General features: G+C 36.5%; 1 protein-coding gene across 1 annotated transcript in view; it reads left to right on the top strand.

Annotated features, from left to right (window-relative positions):
* CFAP47 (cilia and flagella associated protein 47) overlaps positions 1 to 18120 on the top strand; it is a 263998-nt gene that overhangs the window by 189326 nt on the left and 56552 nt on the right. Inside the window, exons 55-57 of the mRNA XM_066176999.1 lie at positions 5248 to 5352; positions 6930 to 7086; positions 14005 to 14100. Coding sequence (XP_066033096.1) covers positions 5248 to 5352; positions 6930 to 7086; positions 14005 to 14100 — 358 coding nt within the window. The remainder of the gene's footprint in view (positions 1 to 5247; positions 5353 to 6929; positions 7087 to 14004; positions 14101 to 18120) is intronic.

Below are 18120 nucleotides of genomic sequence, written 5' to 3'. Positions count from 1 at the left end.
TATTGTAAGCTGCTCCACACAGGGAGGAGGAGCCAAACCATCTTAACCTAGATAAAAAAGAGCCACAGTCCCACTGGGCATCCAGTTTTTCCACCGGATCCCTGGAGGAAGACCGGACCCATCTCACCGTTACTGGACCCTTTTTCTTCAACGGGTCCATCTCTACTCCAACAGAACCACGTCTGCCACTCCAGGAGGGCTTACTTTGGACTGCTTCCAACACCCTGACCAACAGGGTGTCAGGTTGTATTTCTGACTCTGTCAGGGTTTTCTAGGATTTCTTGTTTGTTTATTTGTTTGCTTATTCTTCTGTACTACAACATCTGTATTTTTATATCCCTAGTAAAGAACTGCTATACCTATTCCCAAAATCTTTGCCTGACAGCCTTTTAATTGCAAATTTATTATAATTTGGAAAAAAAGAGAAAAAGGCTTACATTTTAAAAGAGACTCCAACCCTCCCTAGCAGATACCTGTCTATCTAAACCAAGACACTGGGCAACACTGAAAAGAGTATGGCATTTGCCCTTAAGATACTTGTATATATTGATGAGGTCTCCTCTCAGCTGTCTCTCCTCCAGACTGAACAGGCCCAGCTTCTGCTGTCTCACCCCATTAGATGCTCCAGACTCCAAATCACTTCTGTGGCCTCTGCTGAACCCTCTCCAGTAATTTCTTCTCTTTCTTGGACTGGGGAGCCCGGAACTGGGCACAGCACTCCAGATGTTCTTTTTTCTCCTGAATATTTTGCATCCTAGGCTTAGTACCTCCACACTGCATTCCACTTCCAGAGGATTACTGCTCATAAACCATGCCCCATGTTTCCGGTATTGGTTTATATTAATACTCATTTCAAAGCCTTTCTATGAGTGGAATAAGTGTCCCATCTTAATCATTCAAGTTTCTGCTCTCTTTAAAGCAAATAATGCTTTCTTTGTCAGCAGAAGGATTGTGATTTGAGCAACCCTTAGATGAAAGGCAACAAAAAAGAGCAAATTATTAGAACAGTAGATTGGAGATGGGATTGTCCAATGAAGATACAGTATATGTGAAAACAGTTAGTTGAGTCAGGTCAGTCACTTTTATATTTCATGTAAATTTCCATATTTGTTTTTATGTCATCTAAGATGTATGTCTTCTGAATGTACTTGGCTGTCAATCAGCAAATGTCTCAAATCGATTTCTTCAGTCCTTGGGTTATGTTAGATAAATCAGATTTAACAGTGATATCAAAGAAATTTTTTTCTTCCCTTAAGATATTTGCCTAAAATTAATAAACAAAATTTTTACTAATATTTAAGAATTTAAAAAAAAATTCCAATATTATTATCATACTTCCATATGTGTGGAAGTTTGTTTGTTCCAGTTTCAGTTTGGAACAAAGGGCATTACTGAAATATCACAAGGGGTTATTTTCTACAGATCTGATTCAACTTGAAGTATGGACATCATTAATAATGCACTTTCCTGCGGTCCAGTTGGAATAGGCTCAAATATTCCTGAACTTCAGGGTGCATAATGAAGTCTACATGAAATTAAAAGGCTTTAAATCCTTTGTCAGCTTCATGTCAATTAGAAGCAGCTCTGTTACCCTTTGTAAACTGATAAAAATGAGAAAAGACTGCATATCTTACTAGTGGCTTTGCAATTGTAGCCTAAGTCAGTTTAAATGGAATATAACATCTTGGTTTTCTTTCAAAAATTTGATAAAAGCTTTCAAGGATTCCTTCTAATGGGATTTGGATTTTCATATCTTTTTTTCCTTTTTTTTTTTTTTTTTAACAAGCTATACCTATTTTTTGTTTCTCTTCTTGCCAGCTTTAAACTAACTTAATAACTTTATAAATGCTGCCAAATTATCTAAAAGCCAGAATGAAAATGAATTTACATAAGTTTACTGTAAAATTCCAACTTGTTTTTCACTAGCATGTTGGGTATTAGGGGTGTCTGGGCAAAAAGTCATTGGGATGTTGAGTTTTGTGCTTCTGTCCTGATTGTAGCTTTCTTTGTCTTTAGCAAAAAAGGATTCAGTTTCAGCATTTAACAGCTGAAAATTTTCAGTCATGGGTAATATGTTCCCCAATTTACCGCTTTTCATCTATATAAATACATTGCTGTATTTCACATATATGTATGTTATATTGATAATATACACATATATATACAATGTGCAGAAAGGTCTTACAAACAGGATCATCTCTGTGGCCAATACTTCCACTGTAAGTCTTCAGTTTGCTATTCTCCTGGCTTATAACTAGCCTAAAACTTTTCCATTAAGCCTTGTTCTTTCCTGATTGTCTTTGAAACACAATTTTTATTGAGAACAAATAACTTAATAGAAAAGGGCTGGCAGAGAGGAGTGCAATCTCTGTGTGCAAGCTTTAAGGGTTTTCTTAATGACCATGAGTATTGTTTTGTACAGAGTAGAGAGCAAGCTTTTAGATTTAATGAAAAATTCTCCTCCTTTCTTCATTTTTGTAACAGGAATAATGTATTTGTAGCTAACTTCAAACTCAGTTTCTGTATTTGAACTGTTATATCTGACATCTCATGAAGGGCAATGATAATCAGTTCCTTTTCACTTGAGTATTGTGGAAGCCACTTGTTTATGTAAAAAAATGGAAGGCAGGTGATGTGTTGACATCAGCATATTTAATTGAATAATTGAATGATTCTATGACCTTATTAAAACATATAGTTTAGCATCATTTCTCAATTCTAGTTTTAAAAGCATTTTTAAAAATTTAAGTAGAAAGTATGTAGGGTTTTTTTTCCCCAGTTTATTTCAAAACAAATTACTTTTTGGATTCATATAACATCATACTATATAATACAAAATGAATTTTTAAAACCAAATTTATACTTTAAAAATTAACATTCCTTTCTGCTTTCAGAGCAGGCAGTCTGCTGTATTATCATATCTCCATACTGATTATTTTGATTCATTGTGGCAGTGCATTTTCTGGGTAATGATAATATGTCAAGTTATACTTATTGGAAATCAAAGTCCTGTCTGTTTGCATCTCTGTGGAAGAGTTATTCTTCTGAATAATGTGCATATCTTACTGAAATTACTCAATGTTTAAAAATCTTAGTGTTAATTTAATTATGTATTCTTATTCTATGCCATCCTCTCTTTACTTACTTTTTCATTTTATTCAAAAGTATTTGGGAGGGGGCGTTTTCTACTATAGTTCTTTCTCTATTTGTAGGTCTTCATTTGATAAAAGGGTCTCACTAGGGGATAGGAACTGGACTGCAAATGAAAGTTTAATTAACTGTTAAGGCAGTAGTCTGATGAATTATTTTAAAATTTTCTCCCTAGAAAAAGAAAATAACATTTCAAGTTTTGTGTATTAGTTGAGCACACCTGAGCTCTGTCCTCTCTTCTGCACGACCTACCTCCCACTGTTCAGGGCACATCAACATCCCCATCCCTCTATGAACTAGTACTGATGACTAGATTTTTAGCTTTTTATATTTTTTCAAATATTTGTGGCTTTGTAGACTGCTAATACATGGTTGTAGCATCTTTTTTCCCTACATTTTAGAACAATAAGCTAGCCTTCTAACACATTCCTGAAATACTGTTTAGTCTTATTTTCAAGAAGAGAACCTACAACAAAGACATTTTGTTTTCCAACCAGAATCTGAGAAGACGCAAAAGAAACGGGGCAAAGAAGCACTTGGACTAATTTCAGTGGGGCAGTACCTGGGATAAAGTTACCTAACCAACTGCTCTTCTAATTGGACAATATTTGATAGCTATACTAATCAATTAACTTTAGAAACATTGTAGAACTACTGTATTACCATATATGCATAATGCCATATTGGGCACCCTGAAGGCCTTTCAATTAAAGATTTGCTTTTATATATTATCATTTTAACACAGTTTGGAAGGATCTATGTTTTATTCCAAGTAACTCTACCCTATTGATACACCCAGGGGATGAATCCAAGACCAGGAACACCATGGTTCCGGCATGGGCCCAGCTCTTGGGAGGGCAGGGATAGCCATGGGGCAGTGAGGAAAAGCAGCAAAGGCTTTGTCAGAGATAGGATGAGATCAATGTCCCAAGACAACACCGCTGTGTGTATGTGCTTGGGGCCAGGCCAGGCCTTGCTTTGTGGGGAGACAGTGACCCTCTAGCCTGGCTGAACTGTCAATCAATCAATCAATCAATCATACACTGAGTGGTGCTAACCCAGCCTCTGATTGGCAGAGTTATCCATCAATCACACACTGGGGCAGCACTGATTGTCCAACTGACTGGAAGGCCCACCTTGGGGGTGGGCCAATGAAGGCCATGGAGCTTAAAAGATGGCACGCATTTGAACCGTGACTTCTCCTGGAGTTTCTGTTTCAGTCGTGGTGGAACAATAGGAGTCGGTAGTTATATGTGCATTTTGTCAGTCCCAGCTGTTGTAGGGTGTTGTTTTGACCTTCATTTGTTGCAAACTATATTCATTTTATGAAACACAGGCTAACTGCTCATAATATCAATCAGTTACCTTTTTATCTCTTCTTACATGCAAACATTATATAGACATATATAATATTAAAAATCTAATACCTGTTTTTTATTAAAGACATAGTCATAGTAATTGTGTATTCAGTGATTCTGGCTGATCAGTCTCTAAATTCATTGGCATTTTTATTCTTCATAATTTAATTCGTTTACTGCCTCTCTGGTTCTTGAAAACAGCAATTAATCCATTGTAGTCAGCTGCTTTTCTTTTGCCTGCACAATTGAGTCTCAAGTAGAATACTTGAGGTGAAAACTCACAGCATTATTTACAGTGTTGGTTTTGCTAAAGGTAAGGAGAAGAGAGACAAAGCACTGGTTTATTAAAACCTGGCATGTATTTCCTTTGTAAGCCCGTTTGTGTCTGTGGGGGTCACTGTGATAACCCTTCAGTGTCATCAGTACAATCAGACAGGGGCGTGCTGTTGGGATGGTGTTTGGGAGCTGCTCGCTGTGTCTTTGGAGCAGTTCTAACCCCAGCCCTGGAGCTGCTGGGCAGTGGACATGCAGGGAATGCCACTGGGATTGTTTGCTGCAATAACTCGCTGCCTTCACAGCCTGTGCTGGCTGAGAGAGGAAAATGCATCTGGTGGAACACATTAATCACGTACACATCAACACTGTTGGTACAAAGCACAAAACAGAAACTGACTCAAAAAAAATTGATTTCCTCTCCCTTAACTCTCCTTTCTTTGGCTTCTTTCTTGTGTTTGTACAGCTGACTCTTCCTCCTCATTCCACCACTCAGCTGCCGGTGAGATTCTGTCCCTCTGCCCTTGGAAGATGCAATCACAAGGCAACAATAATGTTCAAATGCCCAAAGGTATGACAACGTGCTTGTGCCCACAACACTTGGGATTCAGCTTAGATACCATTTATGGTAGGCAAGGAAGTAAGAGGTTCAACCTGTGGGTCAGGGTGAAGTTTAGTGACTGGGTACATGATGAAAGAGCAAACATGATGATGTTCAAATCTTGGAATTTATTTTATCCTTAGTTTTACACAAATATTATTCTGTTTACAGTATTAAAATGTGACATAATGGCCTTGGAGCTAGAATAGGTAATGAATAATTTTAGCCTTCTCAGTAATGAGTTCTGCTGGTTTTCATGCTAGAAGACAGGCACTTCTTAGGAGCATCACCTCTGAAATTAAATTTCTTGATGTTTTTTCCCAATCCCCCCAAAATTAAATTGTTTCATTTTTTATCAAATCTGAATTTTAGGTCACACACTTGAAAAAGTTAATTCTTCATTTCATTTTTTTTCAAAATGTTTTTTTTTACTTTGAACACATTAGAATTGTTGACTTCTTTTTTCTCTGTGGAATTTCCTAAAGTTGAACAAGAAAGAAGTAAATAAAGAGACATGAGTCATCATCGTGACCTATTAGGTCTTTTTAAATTACAGCTGGAATAAAAAATAAAAACTGATAGTACAATGTAAATGGTAATATTTTGTCATGCAAGATGTGGTTAAATGAAGCCTTTGCTTTCTGTGCAATTTTCTCGCTGTATTTTTTTTTTGAGTTTCAGATATCCTAAAAGACTGCTGACCTTTGACTTATTCCAGTTGAGTGCTACCAGCAGTTTTCAGTAGTGTTTTAAGTAATACTAAAAAAGCAAATATTCTTTTATATGAAGAAAACAAATACTGAAGGAAGTCACGTGGCAATTTTTTTATTCCTGAAAAAGTATGTTGAACAGACAGGTTATTTGCAGGTGATGTTGGCACACCATTTATTTTCAGAATCTCTCTTAAATATTTATTAAGGATAAAAACAAGAAGACGGCAATCCCAATATGAATACTATATATCCAAGGTCAGTTCAAGAGGACACAATGTCCTTATCTTTGAAACCTGATGGTCCACGGAAATCTTAGATCTACTATTTCTTTCCAATATCCTTGATTTTTTTGTGTCTAAAGGTTAATGTTCATTATTATCTTTGGAGTAGCACTTTTAGCTTTTTGTGTGATTCTACTGCTGTCCCATCAAAGAATTATTTTCTTTCTTCCTTTGTCTTCTGGAGAGAACTTCTCACTTCTGCTTTCAGGTTTTAATATATATGCTTTGAGTTTTGCTTTTGCAACCACCTACATCTTTCCATTTCCTACACTGAAAGCTCTGAGTAACTGGATGGAAGTTAAATGCTATGTGCTTGAAGTAGGACAGAAATTAAAGACAAAAAGGAGATGTGAACATCTCCCAAAATGAAACTATTGATTTTCAGATAGGAATATTTAGAGTAACAACAGCTTGAAGAAAGAAAAAAGAAAGCAAAAATAAAGTTCACTTATAGCAGAGACACAGAACAGTGGAAAAAAGAAGGAGTCTTAATACTTTAAAATGTACAGCTCTGACTCATCAACTAATAAAAAATGGCCCATTTCATTCACAGTTTGGAGAGAAGATATTTTACCTGACAGGATCTGGAGTTCCTCCTGAGCAGATGGAAACAACCACCATCAGTGCCTGCATTGGCGAGTACTCCTCTATCCTCGTATCCTTCGAAAATCCAACTACTGAAAATGTGGTGGTAGACATCAAGATGGCAGGTACAGGGGTTTGGATTTTTTTTTTTTTTTTTTTTTTTTTTTGGAGTGGGAGTAGGAATTTAAGTTCCTTGGGTTCCATTAAAAGTGTGAAAGGGGTGTGATTAAATTTTCCTCATCCCATTTTTAGGCAGTAGATTTCTTGTGTATTTTCCACATCCACCCTGAAAACTCTGTAGAATGTGCTGTGGGAGAAAGGAAACAACACAAACCTGTACCAAGTGTTCACAGAAGACTTCTTAGGTCATGCAGCCCCATGTGGATGTGCAGCTGCTCGCTGGCTGTGTACTGCACTGTAGCATTTTGGTAACTGGAGACTCCTGGGATGTGTTTTGGTAGCTGTGCCTAAGCCACATAGCTAATGCTTTCCTTTGCTTTTGTTCCTCAATTACCTTCAAATATTTAATATTATTTGGTCAGATTCCGGGTAACTAAAGCAGTTAGTAAGACAGCAAGGGCAAAACATTTCTAAGGTTTTCTTTGAGATTTTTTTGGGGTTTTTTTGTGACGACCTTCTAAGCAAATATATTTCATCAATATTTTCAAACATGCTTTAAAGGATAATATGAGATTCAGAATTACCAGATATCGACAAGTAACTGTCCATACTAGGATTTCACAAGTACTGTGAAAAGGGAACTCAGGTTCTAAGTCCCACATTCTCATTGATGACTAAAATTTACTCAGTGGAAGAGGAAATTTCACTTTGAGTGCATCAGAAGGCTTTGAAAGGTTCTCTGAATCTCCCCCTACTCGAACATAACATGTTCTACATCAGCATATATTAGCATCAGAAAACAGGTGCCAAAGCATGTCCCAGCATCTACAAATAATAAATTGAAGACAAACCTTCTAGTTTTATCTTCATAAATAAATATAAGAGAAATAGCAACAAAACCATAAGAGCATAGCAAAATCAAGCCTGTCCAAAGCTAAGTCTCAAGCCTTGTTTACACACTTGTGCTGTGATTTAGGGATTGTGACACATTGAATAAGTGAAGAAATGTGATTTTTAAAAACGATATATTCATGTTTATTTGTTGCATTAAACTCACACTTTTTAGTCCTACCTTCTGAATATGAATTAGAAATAAAGAAATACAGCTTTGTCCACATACGCAGTTCATACTGGAGGATCTTGGAAATACATTTACCTAAAAGGTCAAGAGCATCTTGGTCTCATGACTAAACACTTTTTACTTTTGCTCACCAGTTTTTTTTTGTCAGACTTCAGTGCAGTTTCCCCTGTTTAACTGCTGAAATATTTTCATTCATGACTGTCACAAAACAAAGTACTATTTGTAAATTCACAGATCTCTTGTGAATTTCAGTTGATGTTCTCTTCTGGGAAACATTGAAAGAAGGAACGGCATGCAAAATATTCCGTGCTTACAGGCCAAGTGAATCATGGCCAGGATCCTGGGGACATTGCCAGAGTTCAGCTGCTGAGCAGGGTACTTGCCAGAGAGAGGGGATCCTGGAATTGAGAGAAACAAAGTCTTGTCCAGCTTCCTACTTACCTTGGCATTGAGGTGTCCTTAAGTGACAGGGAGCACTGCAGACTGGCTCTGCACATGGACACACGGCAGTGCTGCAGCAGGTGGCCTTCAGTGCACACACACAAGGCTCCAAAGCGCTTCTCACAGTAGAAAAGGAAGCATAAATGTTGACTGCACACCACAGGAGCTGCTCTTGGGCAGTCATTCTGATGGTGCAGTCATTACTTCTGTAATCCGAATGGAAGCTGTGGGGGTGGAAGCTGCAACATTGCTCTGAGGCAGTCAGGAATCATTGAGGTTTCTCTCTAGCAGTGCAGTGTGAATGGCAAGAGCCTCACCAGCTGGATGAATGCTGTGGTAGGTGAACTTCCTGTTTTCAGAGGGAAATGGGCAGCCACAGGCTGAGGACTTAGAGCAGCTGGAGGTTTTCAAATCCACAAATCCAGATGAGATTCACAAGGTAATAGAACAGTTGGCCAATATGATTGTGAGACTGTTCCTTTCTGTGAAAATTCATGTTGATAAGGAGATTTTTCTGTCGAAAAGGCTTTGTTGTTTCCTCCTTTGAAGAGTGCTAGAAGGAAGACTGAAGGAGGATTATCAGCCTCACCTGAACACCTGGTAGGGTCATTGGACACTTACTTTTTGCAGTGTGTGTAGCCCACGATTTGCACATTCTCTTGCAGTCCATATTCAAACCCATGAAGGTCAAGAAGGTAATCAGGAGTAGTCAAATGGATTTCCTAAGTGCAAATCATGATTGACAAATGTGATTGCCTTCTGTATGGAAATGAGTGATTATGCAAATAAAGGAGGAGCAGTGAATGTAATATACTATGATTTAGTAAGACTTTGTCACTGTATCCTGTAACATTCTTGTTTGGAAGCTAAGGAAGTCTAGGCTTGATGAACAGACTGCTGAGTGGATTGGAAACTTGGCTGAACTGTTGGTCTCAAATGATAGTGATCAGCATCTTGACATTCAGCTGCTGGCTGGTAACGATTGCTGCACCCTGGGGGTCAGCTTTGAGGCCCCTATTATTCCAGACCTTTATTAACGACATGGATGATGACAGAGATTGCAATGTAAATTAGGAAGAGGGACTGACATGATGGATGGTAGAACTTCAGTCCAGAGGTAGCTTGATAAATTGTTGGTGCAACTCAGTTTTGAATTGCTTTGTTCATCGACTCATCATTCCAGGAACAGCTGAAGACAAAGTGAACTTTTACATTATTAGTAATGCAATTTTCATGCTAAAATGTTAACCCTTTATATTTTCCCCTCACTCCATCTACCCTGTGTGCTTATCTTAGGCCAGACTGTGTGAATCAGAAATGCTGTGAATTACTAGCTGTGCAACCCACCCTTTTTGACCAGGAAATAACTGATTATATAAACTTTTGAAGTGTAGGTGTGTATTACATCTGTGGTATAAAGATTCCTGTTACATCTCATGAATGCAGGATGCGTTATTCTAGTGGAAAGTGCAAGCTGAGATTCTGATATGTACAAAAAGAGCAATTGAGAGATGCAAACTGCTTGTCTTACTGAGAGTAATTCTAGTGCCAGACAGCACAGTTTAGTATTCCATTATTGTGAGCTATTATTTGTAAGAATGCTAATCCAGTGTGCTGTTCACAAAATAATGGAGAAGAATAATCAAACTTACCTGTGATGCAGCTTAATCAGAAATTATTTATAGAGCTTAAATATTGTAACTAAAGCCTAGTAGATTGTGAAAGTCTGAGAAACAGGAGAAACTGCATTGTGTAATTGTATAGTCAAAACAGTAATTTTTCTAGCTGTTGAACATGAACTTATCCCAGGGAGTTGTTCAGGTGACAGAGACAGAAGCATCTGGCTTAGACAGTGAAAGACTAATGTTTGTTCTTAGTCTTCAGTTTTCTTTCCCCATCAGTAGACCAATGTTTGTTCTTAGTCTTCAGTTTTCTTTCCCCATCAGTAGACCTGACATCATGATGATCTAATGTTTCTGTGATCTGTGGAATTACAAAAGGTCTTCTTTGAAAAAAATAATTTCTATACCGCAATCTTTATTAAAAAATAATCATACCTCTCTTTTAAAGTTAATCTTGAATTTTTTAATCAGATTAATTGTAATGCTAATTTTCTAATACAGTTGCTCTTGGTGACCTGTACATCAAGTTTGCTTTGTTTTAATTACAACAAGATAGTTGATTCATATATTCAAGCTGTATTTAGATGTTGTTCATTCTATGATTTGCTTTGTATGGCAATAATTAACTGGAATTCTCATTTCCTTTTTCCAGAGGAAAAAATATCTAGTCTTATAAGCAAAACTGTGGATGCACAAGTTCAGTTTCGGATTCCTGACCCATACATATCTTGAGAAATAATGTCAGGCTTATTGCTGCTGTTACTAGAGGGTGGAATGGGGAAATAAACAGAAGGCGGCAACTCAGAAGTCAGAGTGACATGCCTGACTGATCTTGATCTTTAGAAATTGTCCTTTAGACCATGTGCCCCTTCTTAAGAGAATTCAGCATGTCAACAATGAAAATAGGGCATCTAGATTAAAGTATAACAGCAATAAATATCAACATTTATAGATTTACTTCATGCTTTAAAGAAAATTACACAAGTTATCTGTCTTTTTTCAAGTAACATTCCATAGGCATTTTCCGCCCTATATAGATGTGAAATAATGCTTAGAACTGAAGAGTTCAGGAATTAAAATAGACATTAATTGGGAATTGTCCTATCTGGACCATTTCTGAAGCTTTCATTTGCATTTCTGAAGCCTTGTCAAACTGAAGAGCATTATTCCTCAGAAATGTTTCTTTCTGTGAATTTTGACTGCTGTTGTAGCACAAACAGTCCTTTATTTGGGACAATTATAGACATTTATACTACTACTACCACCCTGGACCTCTTTAAACTAGATATTTTCATATTGAATTTAATACCAGTTAGGTTTCTTCCCTGGATTTAGACACTTGGATGCTGAAATGTGCAGCTCTTACTCACATCAGCATTCACAACTATATTGAGAATAGTCATGTGAGTAATGTTTATTTGACAGCAGGTGATTTTCCCCAAAATGAGCCAATGACCAGAACTACAGAGCATGCAAACTCTTGTCATAGGTGGTTTAGCAACCTGCAATAGTTCAGCTGTTTCAGGTTGAATGAGACTGCTTTTCTGTAAATACCACTGTATAGTATTTCTACTAAGAGGTTTTTTGGAAGCAACAAAAATGATACAAATAATTAAGACTACTGACATCTCCAGTGTAAACCAGAGCCCACAGAGTTAACCTGTATAAGAATTATCCTTAAGTATTTGTGGTTTGTTAATACCATAATGCTTTATTTCAGTCAAAGTGGACAATTTGATTTCCTATTCTCAGTGGTTCAAATATATAGTTTAAGAAAAAAAATGCAACAGCTTTTATAGAGGATATTCATTTCAGAGTTTGAAGGGCTGTGCTCAAAGAAAGGATTAAAGCTACAGCAGTAATTAGGAACTGGATAAGGGAGGTGGATTGGTTCTTCTGGAACCTAGTGTTTCCTGCAGTAGCAAAACTGATTATCTCTGCCGGTGTATAAGATTTCTTATTAAAACTTACCCTATGTCCAAGATAAGGCTGCATTAACAGCAGATTGGCTGTGTCTTTTTCCATGCAAAGATTTCCAAACTAGAATTGCAACTTTTTGAATGTACTTTGCTTTTCAAACTGCTCTCTGGGACTTTCTGCAGTTGAACTAAGTACTCAAAGACAAGTCTGCTACTTGTTCATTTTTTGTTCAGGCAAAATATATTGGACTAAGTATTATCTCATATATAAAAATATATGTCAATGTTAGAGTGAAACAGTAAGGATGTGAAGAAATACTATTTTCAGTCATCTAGTCAGCTTAGAATACAAGTGCTAACATCATTTTGTGCTGATTGTGACATAATTCAAGTCATTATTTTAGCTACCAATTAAAAAAATAATGTGAAATTTATAAATGCACCTCTGAACTGATAAATGCAATTTTGGAGCATCATGAAGCATAACCTAGTGCCTTTAATTTCATACAGTGAAACTACTTCATAAAAATAAAGATCTCTGGAGATTAGTTATCTGGTTGTGTGAAAATTACTTTTTAGCTGAATGTGTAGAAGGATAGAAACTAAAAAAATACCATATATTTTACTGTTTACAAACCTCTTCTAGTAGGGGAAATTTAAAGTATTCAGCTTATTAGCATCCTGGAAAAAGAGATAGAAAATAATTCTTCCAGAATAATTAGCATTATAGAGGAAGATTTCACTATAGCCTTGTTTTTGCCACTGCAGTCTCTCAGGTCAGCAAAGAAGGTGATACAATTGTTTTATTGATATATCAAAATGAGTGTGTTGTTTCTTCTTATGCAACCATCTTTTAATATTTGGAAAGGACCCTTCTATTCTTTTTGTATTTCCTCATTGTTTGCAAATCTAACTTTGAACCTCTACACTGGGTTTTGAAACCTGAAACCTTGTTCTTGTGATGAAATAATTTTGAGACTGTTTCTCTTCTTACAAGAACCATGAATGATAGTGCCAAGAGGGCTGTTCTCTGCCTTCCTGAACATCTTTGATCATTATTCTGTTTCTTAAACCTAGCTTAACTTTGTTCTGTAACCCCAAATGACAGTCTTCCCTGGGTATTGGATGAGTCCTGTGTATCCTATCTCCTGTCAGCAGTTCATCATTCAGTGTTACCACACTTTAATATGACATATTTTACAGATAGACTCTATCTATTGGTCTCAGGTTCTTGGAGTTAGCAGCTAGACATATTTTCTACAAGAAATTTCTTTAGGCTGCTGAACAGTTCCAAAACCTATTTATAAAATTTTACTTCAAAGCAGTTTTTCCCATCTCATTTTTCATTTATCCACTGCATTGACAATGATCAGTGAAACAATCTAAATAATGTTTAAATGCTCTGTCTTTATGATCTGATCTGTTGGTTGATCCAGTAACTTGCCAACAAGTGAGCAATTCTTGTCTGCAACTGTGTCTGTACTTCTGGGCCTGAACCTGTGTCTCTTACATTTCATGTCACCATTGGCTTTCATTGCTATTTGATTTTTTCATTTAGAAAACAGTTTATTTTGTAATCTCTAAATGTTATTTAACTGAAAACATTTTAAACTTTGCATTTTCCTGATGATATTTCATTTTAATTCTATTTAAAAAGATATCCATATTGTATCTATACTTCACAATGAGGAAAATACTGAGAGAACCTTTAACCAGAGTGGGAAAAAAGGGGTCAATGTGCCCTTTTCAAGAATGTATTTCATAGCACTTCTGTCTGTGAAGCTGTTTTATTGGGGAAATTGTTCCATCAATTTTAAATTCTAAATGGGTTTCCAAATTTATTTATTTATTTATTTGTAGATCAGGAGCTTTTGAATCAGAATCTGAGTGCATCTGTCCTGTCCCAGGCTACTTGTAAGGAATCTGTTTTTCAACTTATGGTTAAACAGCCACAAGGTATGTAGCTTCTTAACCCTTAATACATATTTAAACTGTTATTGTTACTTATTTTATCACCTTAACCTGCAACAAGTCACAGTTTCCTGAAACATGAAGTACTGGAATGGAGAAATATGTAATTTCTAAGAAAATTATTTTCAAAATAAAATTTTTGTAATCTGAAAGATCAGTTAAGAAGAAAAAGAGGAAAGAAGTTCCAAGAGTTAGATAATTGTAACTACTTTTTATTTTTACCAAATTAACGGAAACCAAAAAAGAAAATTATTTTATTCTAGATACACTTATGTTTCTCTTAAGCCTTGTCAGTCACTTCAGCAAGTTGGGTTTTTTTGTGGTTTTTTTTTTTTTTTTTTTTTTTGTGGGTTTTTTTTGGTGTGTTTTTTTGTTTTGTTTTGTTTTGTTTTGTTTTGGGGGACTGTGTATTGTTTTCTATCTGGAAAGAATTAGACTATTTCGTTTAATATACTGACTTAAATTTTAGATGTCATTTCTGGTCATATCTGGTCTGAGATGGGATATGAAATGAATTCATTGCCTTTAGTGCTGTAATTTTAACAAAATTTATTTTTGACTTGTATATGACATTTATTTATTTGATTTATCTGGTGTTATTATAAGGCTTGTATTATCACAGAAATTGCATATTTTAATAATTTAAATTATTCATTGCTGAAGTATAGAAGATAGGTAGATTTCTGTACCTATTTTAAATATTTTTCCTACTAATTATTTCTACTGATTACTTCTCAGATATGCTTTCTGATTTCAGAACACATAGTTAAATTATTCATATCTTCAATTATTTACCAAAGAAGTTAATTTTCTTTGCTCATATCCCCCACAAATACGTGTGAGCATCTGTTTCATGTTAATATAGATATCAGAATAAACCATACCATTTTCCTTGAAGAAATAGTGTCTATCTCACATTAAAGACCTTGGTTAGAAATATGAAATGAGGATCACTTGTTTACAATTTAATGAAAAAAAAATGCCATATGCTATGATTTTTCTGTAGATGTACTTGACAGGTCTTTATTTTGTAAAGGATTTTCAGACCTTTCTGTTCCCAGAAAGGAACCTTTTTTATTTTCCTTCCTGGAAGCTTACTATGCCTCAAAACATTTCTAGGTTATATGGAAAGCAGGATTTAGAAGAAAAAGAAGTGTAAGAATTGATCTGGGTCTCGTATCGTTTATATATATACATTTCTTGTGGTTTCATCCCAGCCAGCAGCCAAGCCCCATGCAGCCACTCACTCACTCCCCCACCAGCAGGATCAGGGAGAGAATTGGAATGGTAAAAGGTGGAAAACTTGTGGGCTGAGATAAAGACAGTTTAATATGGAAAGTAAAAGCCACACAAGCAAAGCAAAACCAGGAATTCATTCACTGCTTCCCATGGCTGGGCAGGTGTTCAGCCATGTCCAGGAGAGCAGGGCCCCATCCCACTTATCAGTGACTTGGGGAGAAAAACAACATCACTCCAAACATCTCCCTCCTTTCCCACTCCGAAATTTATACACTGAGCCATGATGTCACATGGTCTGGAATATCCCTTTGGTCAGTTTGGGTCACCTGCCCCGGCTGTGTCTCCTCCCAGCCTCCCATGCACACCAGTCTCCTCACCAGTGTGGCAGCAGGAAAAGCAGAAAAGGCCTTGGTTCTGTGTAAGCCCTGCTCCGCGGTAACAAAAACATCCCCGTATTATCATCCCTGTGTTCACCACAAATCCAAAACACTGCCCTGTACCAGCCACTGGGAAGAAAGTTAACTTTACCCCAGCTGAAACCAGCACATTTTACACAGACATATATAAAAGCTGTAACTTTTGCCATGACCTTATATTTATTATTTTTCCAACAGAAGCAGTGAGGAACTGTCCAAAACAATCTAATTCATGTACACAGTAAAACTGAAAGTTTTACTTCAAAAATATAAGAAATTCAAGTGGAGCAATGCAATCTTTAAAAGTTGTACTTTTTCCTCTTCTTTTATGTCTTGAATATCTTAATGATGTGATCAGTAGATAAAGATCAGATTAGAAGCAGGTGTCACTGCTTACCATTATTCCCTATAAAAAAGAAAGAATGCTTTGAAAATCTGTTAGACTTACGTATTATTCTTGGTAGACTCGCTGGAATATGATTGCTAGATCACTTTATGAGCAATATTCATGCTTATGGAAAAGCTGTGCTTATTGCTAGTTAATTACTTGTCTTTCCCTTACTCAGTCTAAAAGCTGGGGGTAGAAATTCAGAAATAGTGAGATAGTTTGAGGATCTGGGAGTCATTTTTTCATCATCATTTTTTCATCATTTTTTCATTTCACAAGAAATACAAATTACTAGCCATGCCGTGAAATTGGTATTCAGAGCAGAGTATCTTTTTTCCTGCCCTGGCTTACCATTAACACAAACTGTGTTAATTCACCCAGTCCCCATAGTGAAGGTTTGATCTCATTTTGCATTCAACCTCTGGTCATCACATTTTATGGCTTAGCTGCTGTTCTGGGTGATCAATAAGTCTCTCTGTTGTAACCACTTGGTGTAGCATCAAACAGGAGCAGTAAACAGGCCAGTCAGCTGAACCTGCTTTTTAGTTATCTCTCTCCATATTTCAACGCAAGTTTTATATCTTAAAACTTCTGTATTTTAATCTGCCATGTCACCTGTCTCAGGTTTATCTCTTTTCCCATGGAGAACTCCATGGTGAACTCTTCAACTTTTTTCATCTCACTTTGCTTTTGTGTAAAATATATGTATTTGTTAACTTTGCCGACCACTTAGGAAGGAAAGATGAAATATATTTGATAAATGTATTTAATGTGAGAAATTTTCCAGAAGGCTGCCTGTGGTGTAAAACCAGTTGATGGCAATCAAATTTGAGATCCTAAAATTCTGTGTATGCTCCTTTGAAGCATGTTACTATTACAGTTTCATATTTTATTCAAGATTCTTTGAGAAAGCATTTTAACATACTTTTTATGTCATGTACAGTCCACTATGATTACAGATAGCTTGGCTTTTAAACTAATTTCACTTCAGAAATGGCATAAATTTTGCTCAGGTCCTCAGGCCATTTCCCTAAAATACTAGATTTCAAGTTTTGCTTCTTGAATTCTATACTTATCTACATCTGCTCTTTTCTATTTTGCATGCACAGTCTGTTTTTTCTTATTATTGGTTTCAAAGACTGAAAAAACAACAAAACTAACATACTTGGTTGCCCTGGCTGTCCTTAGTTCCTCTCTGTTTGTTTTGTAATGTTTTCATTATCTCAAAATGACTTGAGGAGCCAGAGAAAAGGAAAAAAAGATAAAGAGCTGTGAGAAATATTTCTCCGTTCTAGCAGATTATTTTGAAAACATGCTGGAAAATACTAAGTTTTCTTTCCTCTTCTATGTTTTAACTGCATTTTATGACCAGGGTTTGGTGCCTTACGACAAGCAGAAATAGTTTTACACTTTATAAGTTCCATCAGAAGCTCTGTTGAAGGCAACCAGCTGTGGCTCCAGCTAATAGTGTTTCTCCAGTTGTGGGTATATTTAGTTCTCAGGACTGCAGATCATCTTTTCTTTCTACTCTACTGTCTGTCATTTTTGGGAAGGGGCACAGTTCGCTAGATCAGGTTGCCTTTAACATCTCAATTTTTTTTATACCCTAATACTACTTCTGTCCCTGTTCCTGAGGTGCTGTTCGGGCTGGCGTTGTGAGAGGGTCCAGGATTAACTCCGGGGTAAATTCAATGCACAAAGTCAGGCTTAACTTCAGTTCTGTTATGTTACTATGAATATAGAATAGAGGCTGGCTGACTGGAGACTCCATCTAGATGGGGAATTACTGGTTGTTGGACACCTAGTAGAAAAATTTATGGTCCATGTGTCCTCAGCACCAGTCTGTCAGAGAAGGGTTTACTGACAGGCCATATCCTGTTGTAGGTTGGTGATTGTCCCTGGTAGTTGGAGGTCCCATGGAGTTGGTGATCACTTAACCAGGAGCTTCATGAGAATATTTTA

Source organism: Chamaea fasciata, unplaced genomic scaffold (genome assembly GCF_029207755.1).
Source record: "Chamaea fasciata isolate MVZ Bird 193981 ecotype frontalis unplaced genomic scaffold, bChaFas1.0.hap1 SCAF_2, whole genome shotgun sequence".
Lineage (NCBI taxonomy): Eukaryota > Metazoa > Chordata > Aves > Passeriformes > Sylviidae > Chamaea > Chamaea fasciata.
The sequence above is the reverse complement of the archived record's forward strand: the minus strand, read 5'-3'. Positions and strand labels throughout refer to the sequence as shown.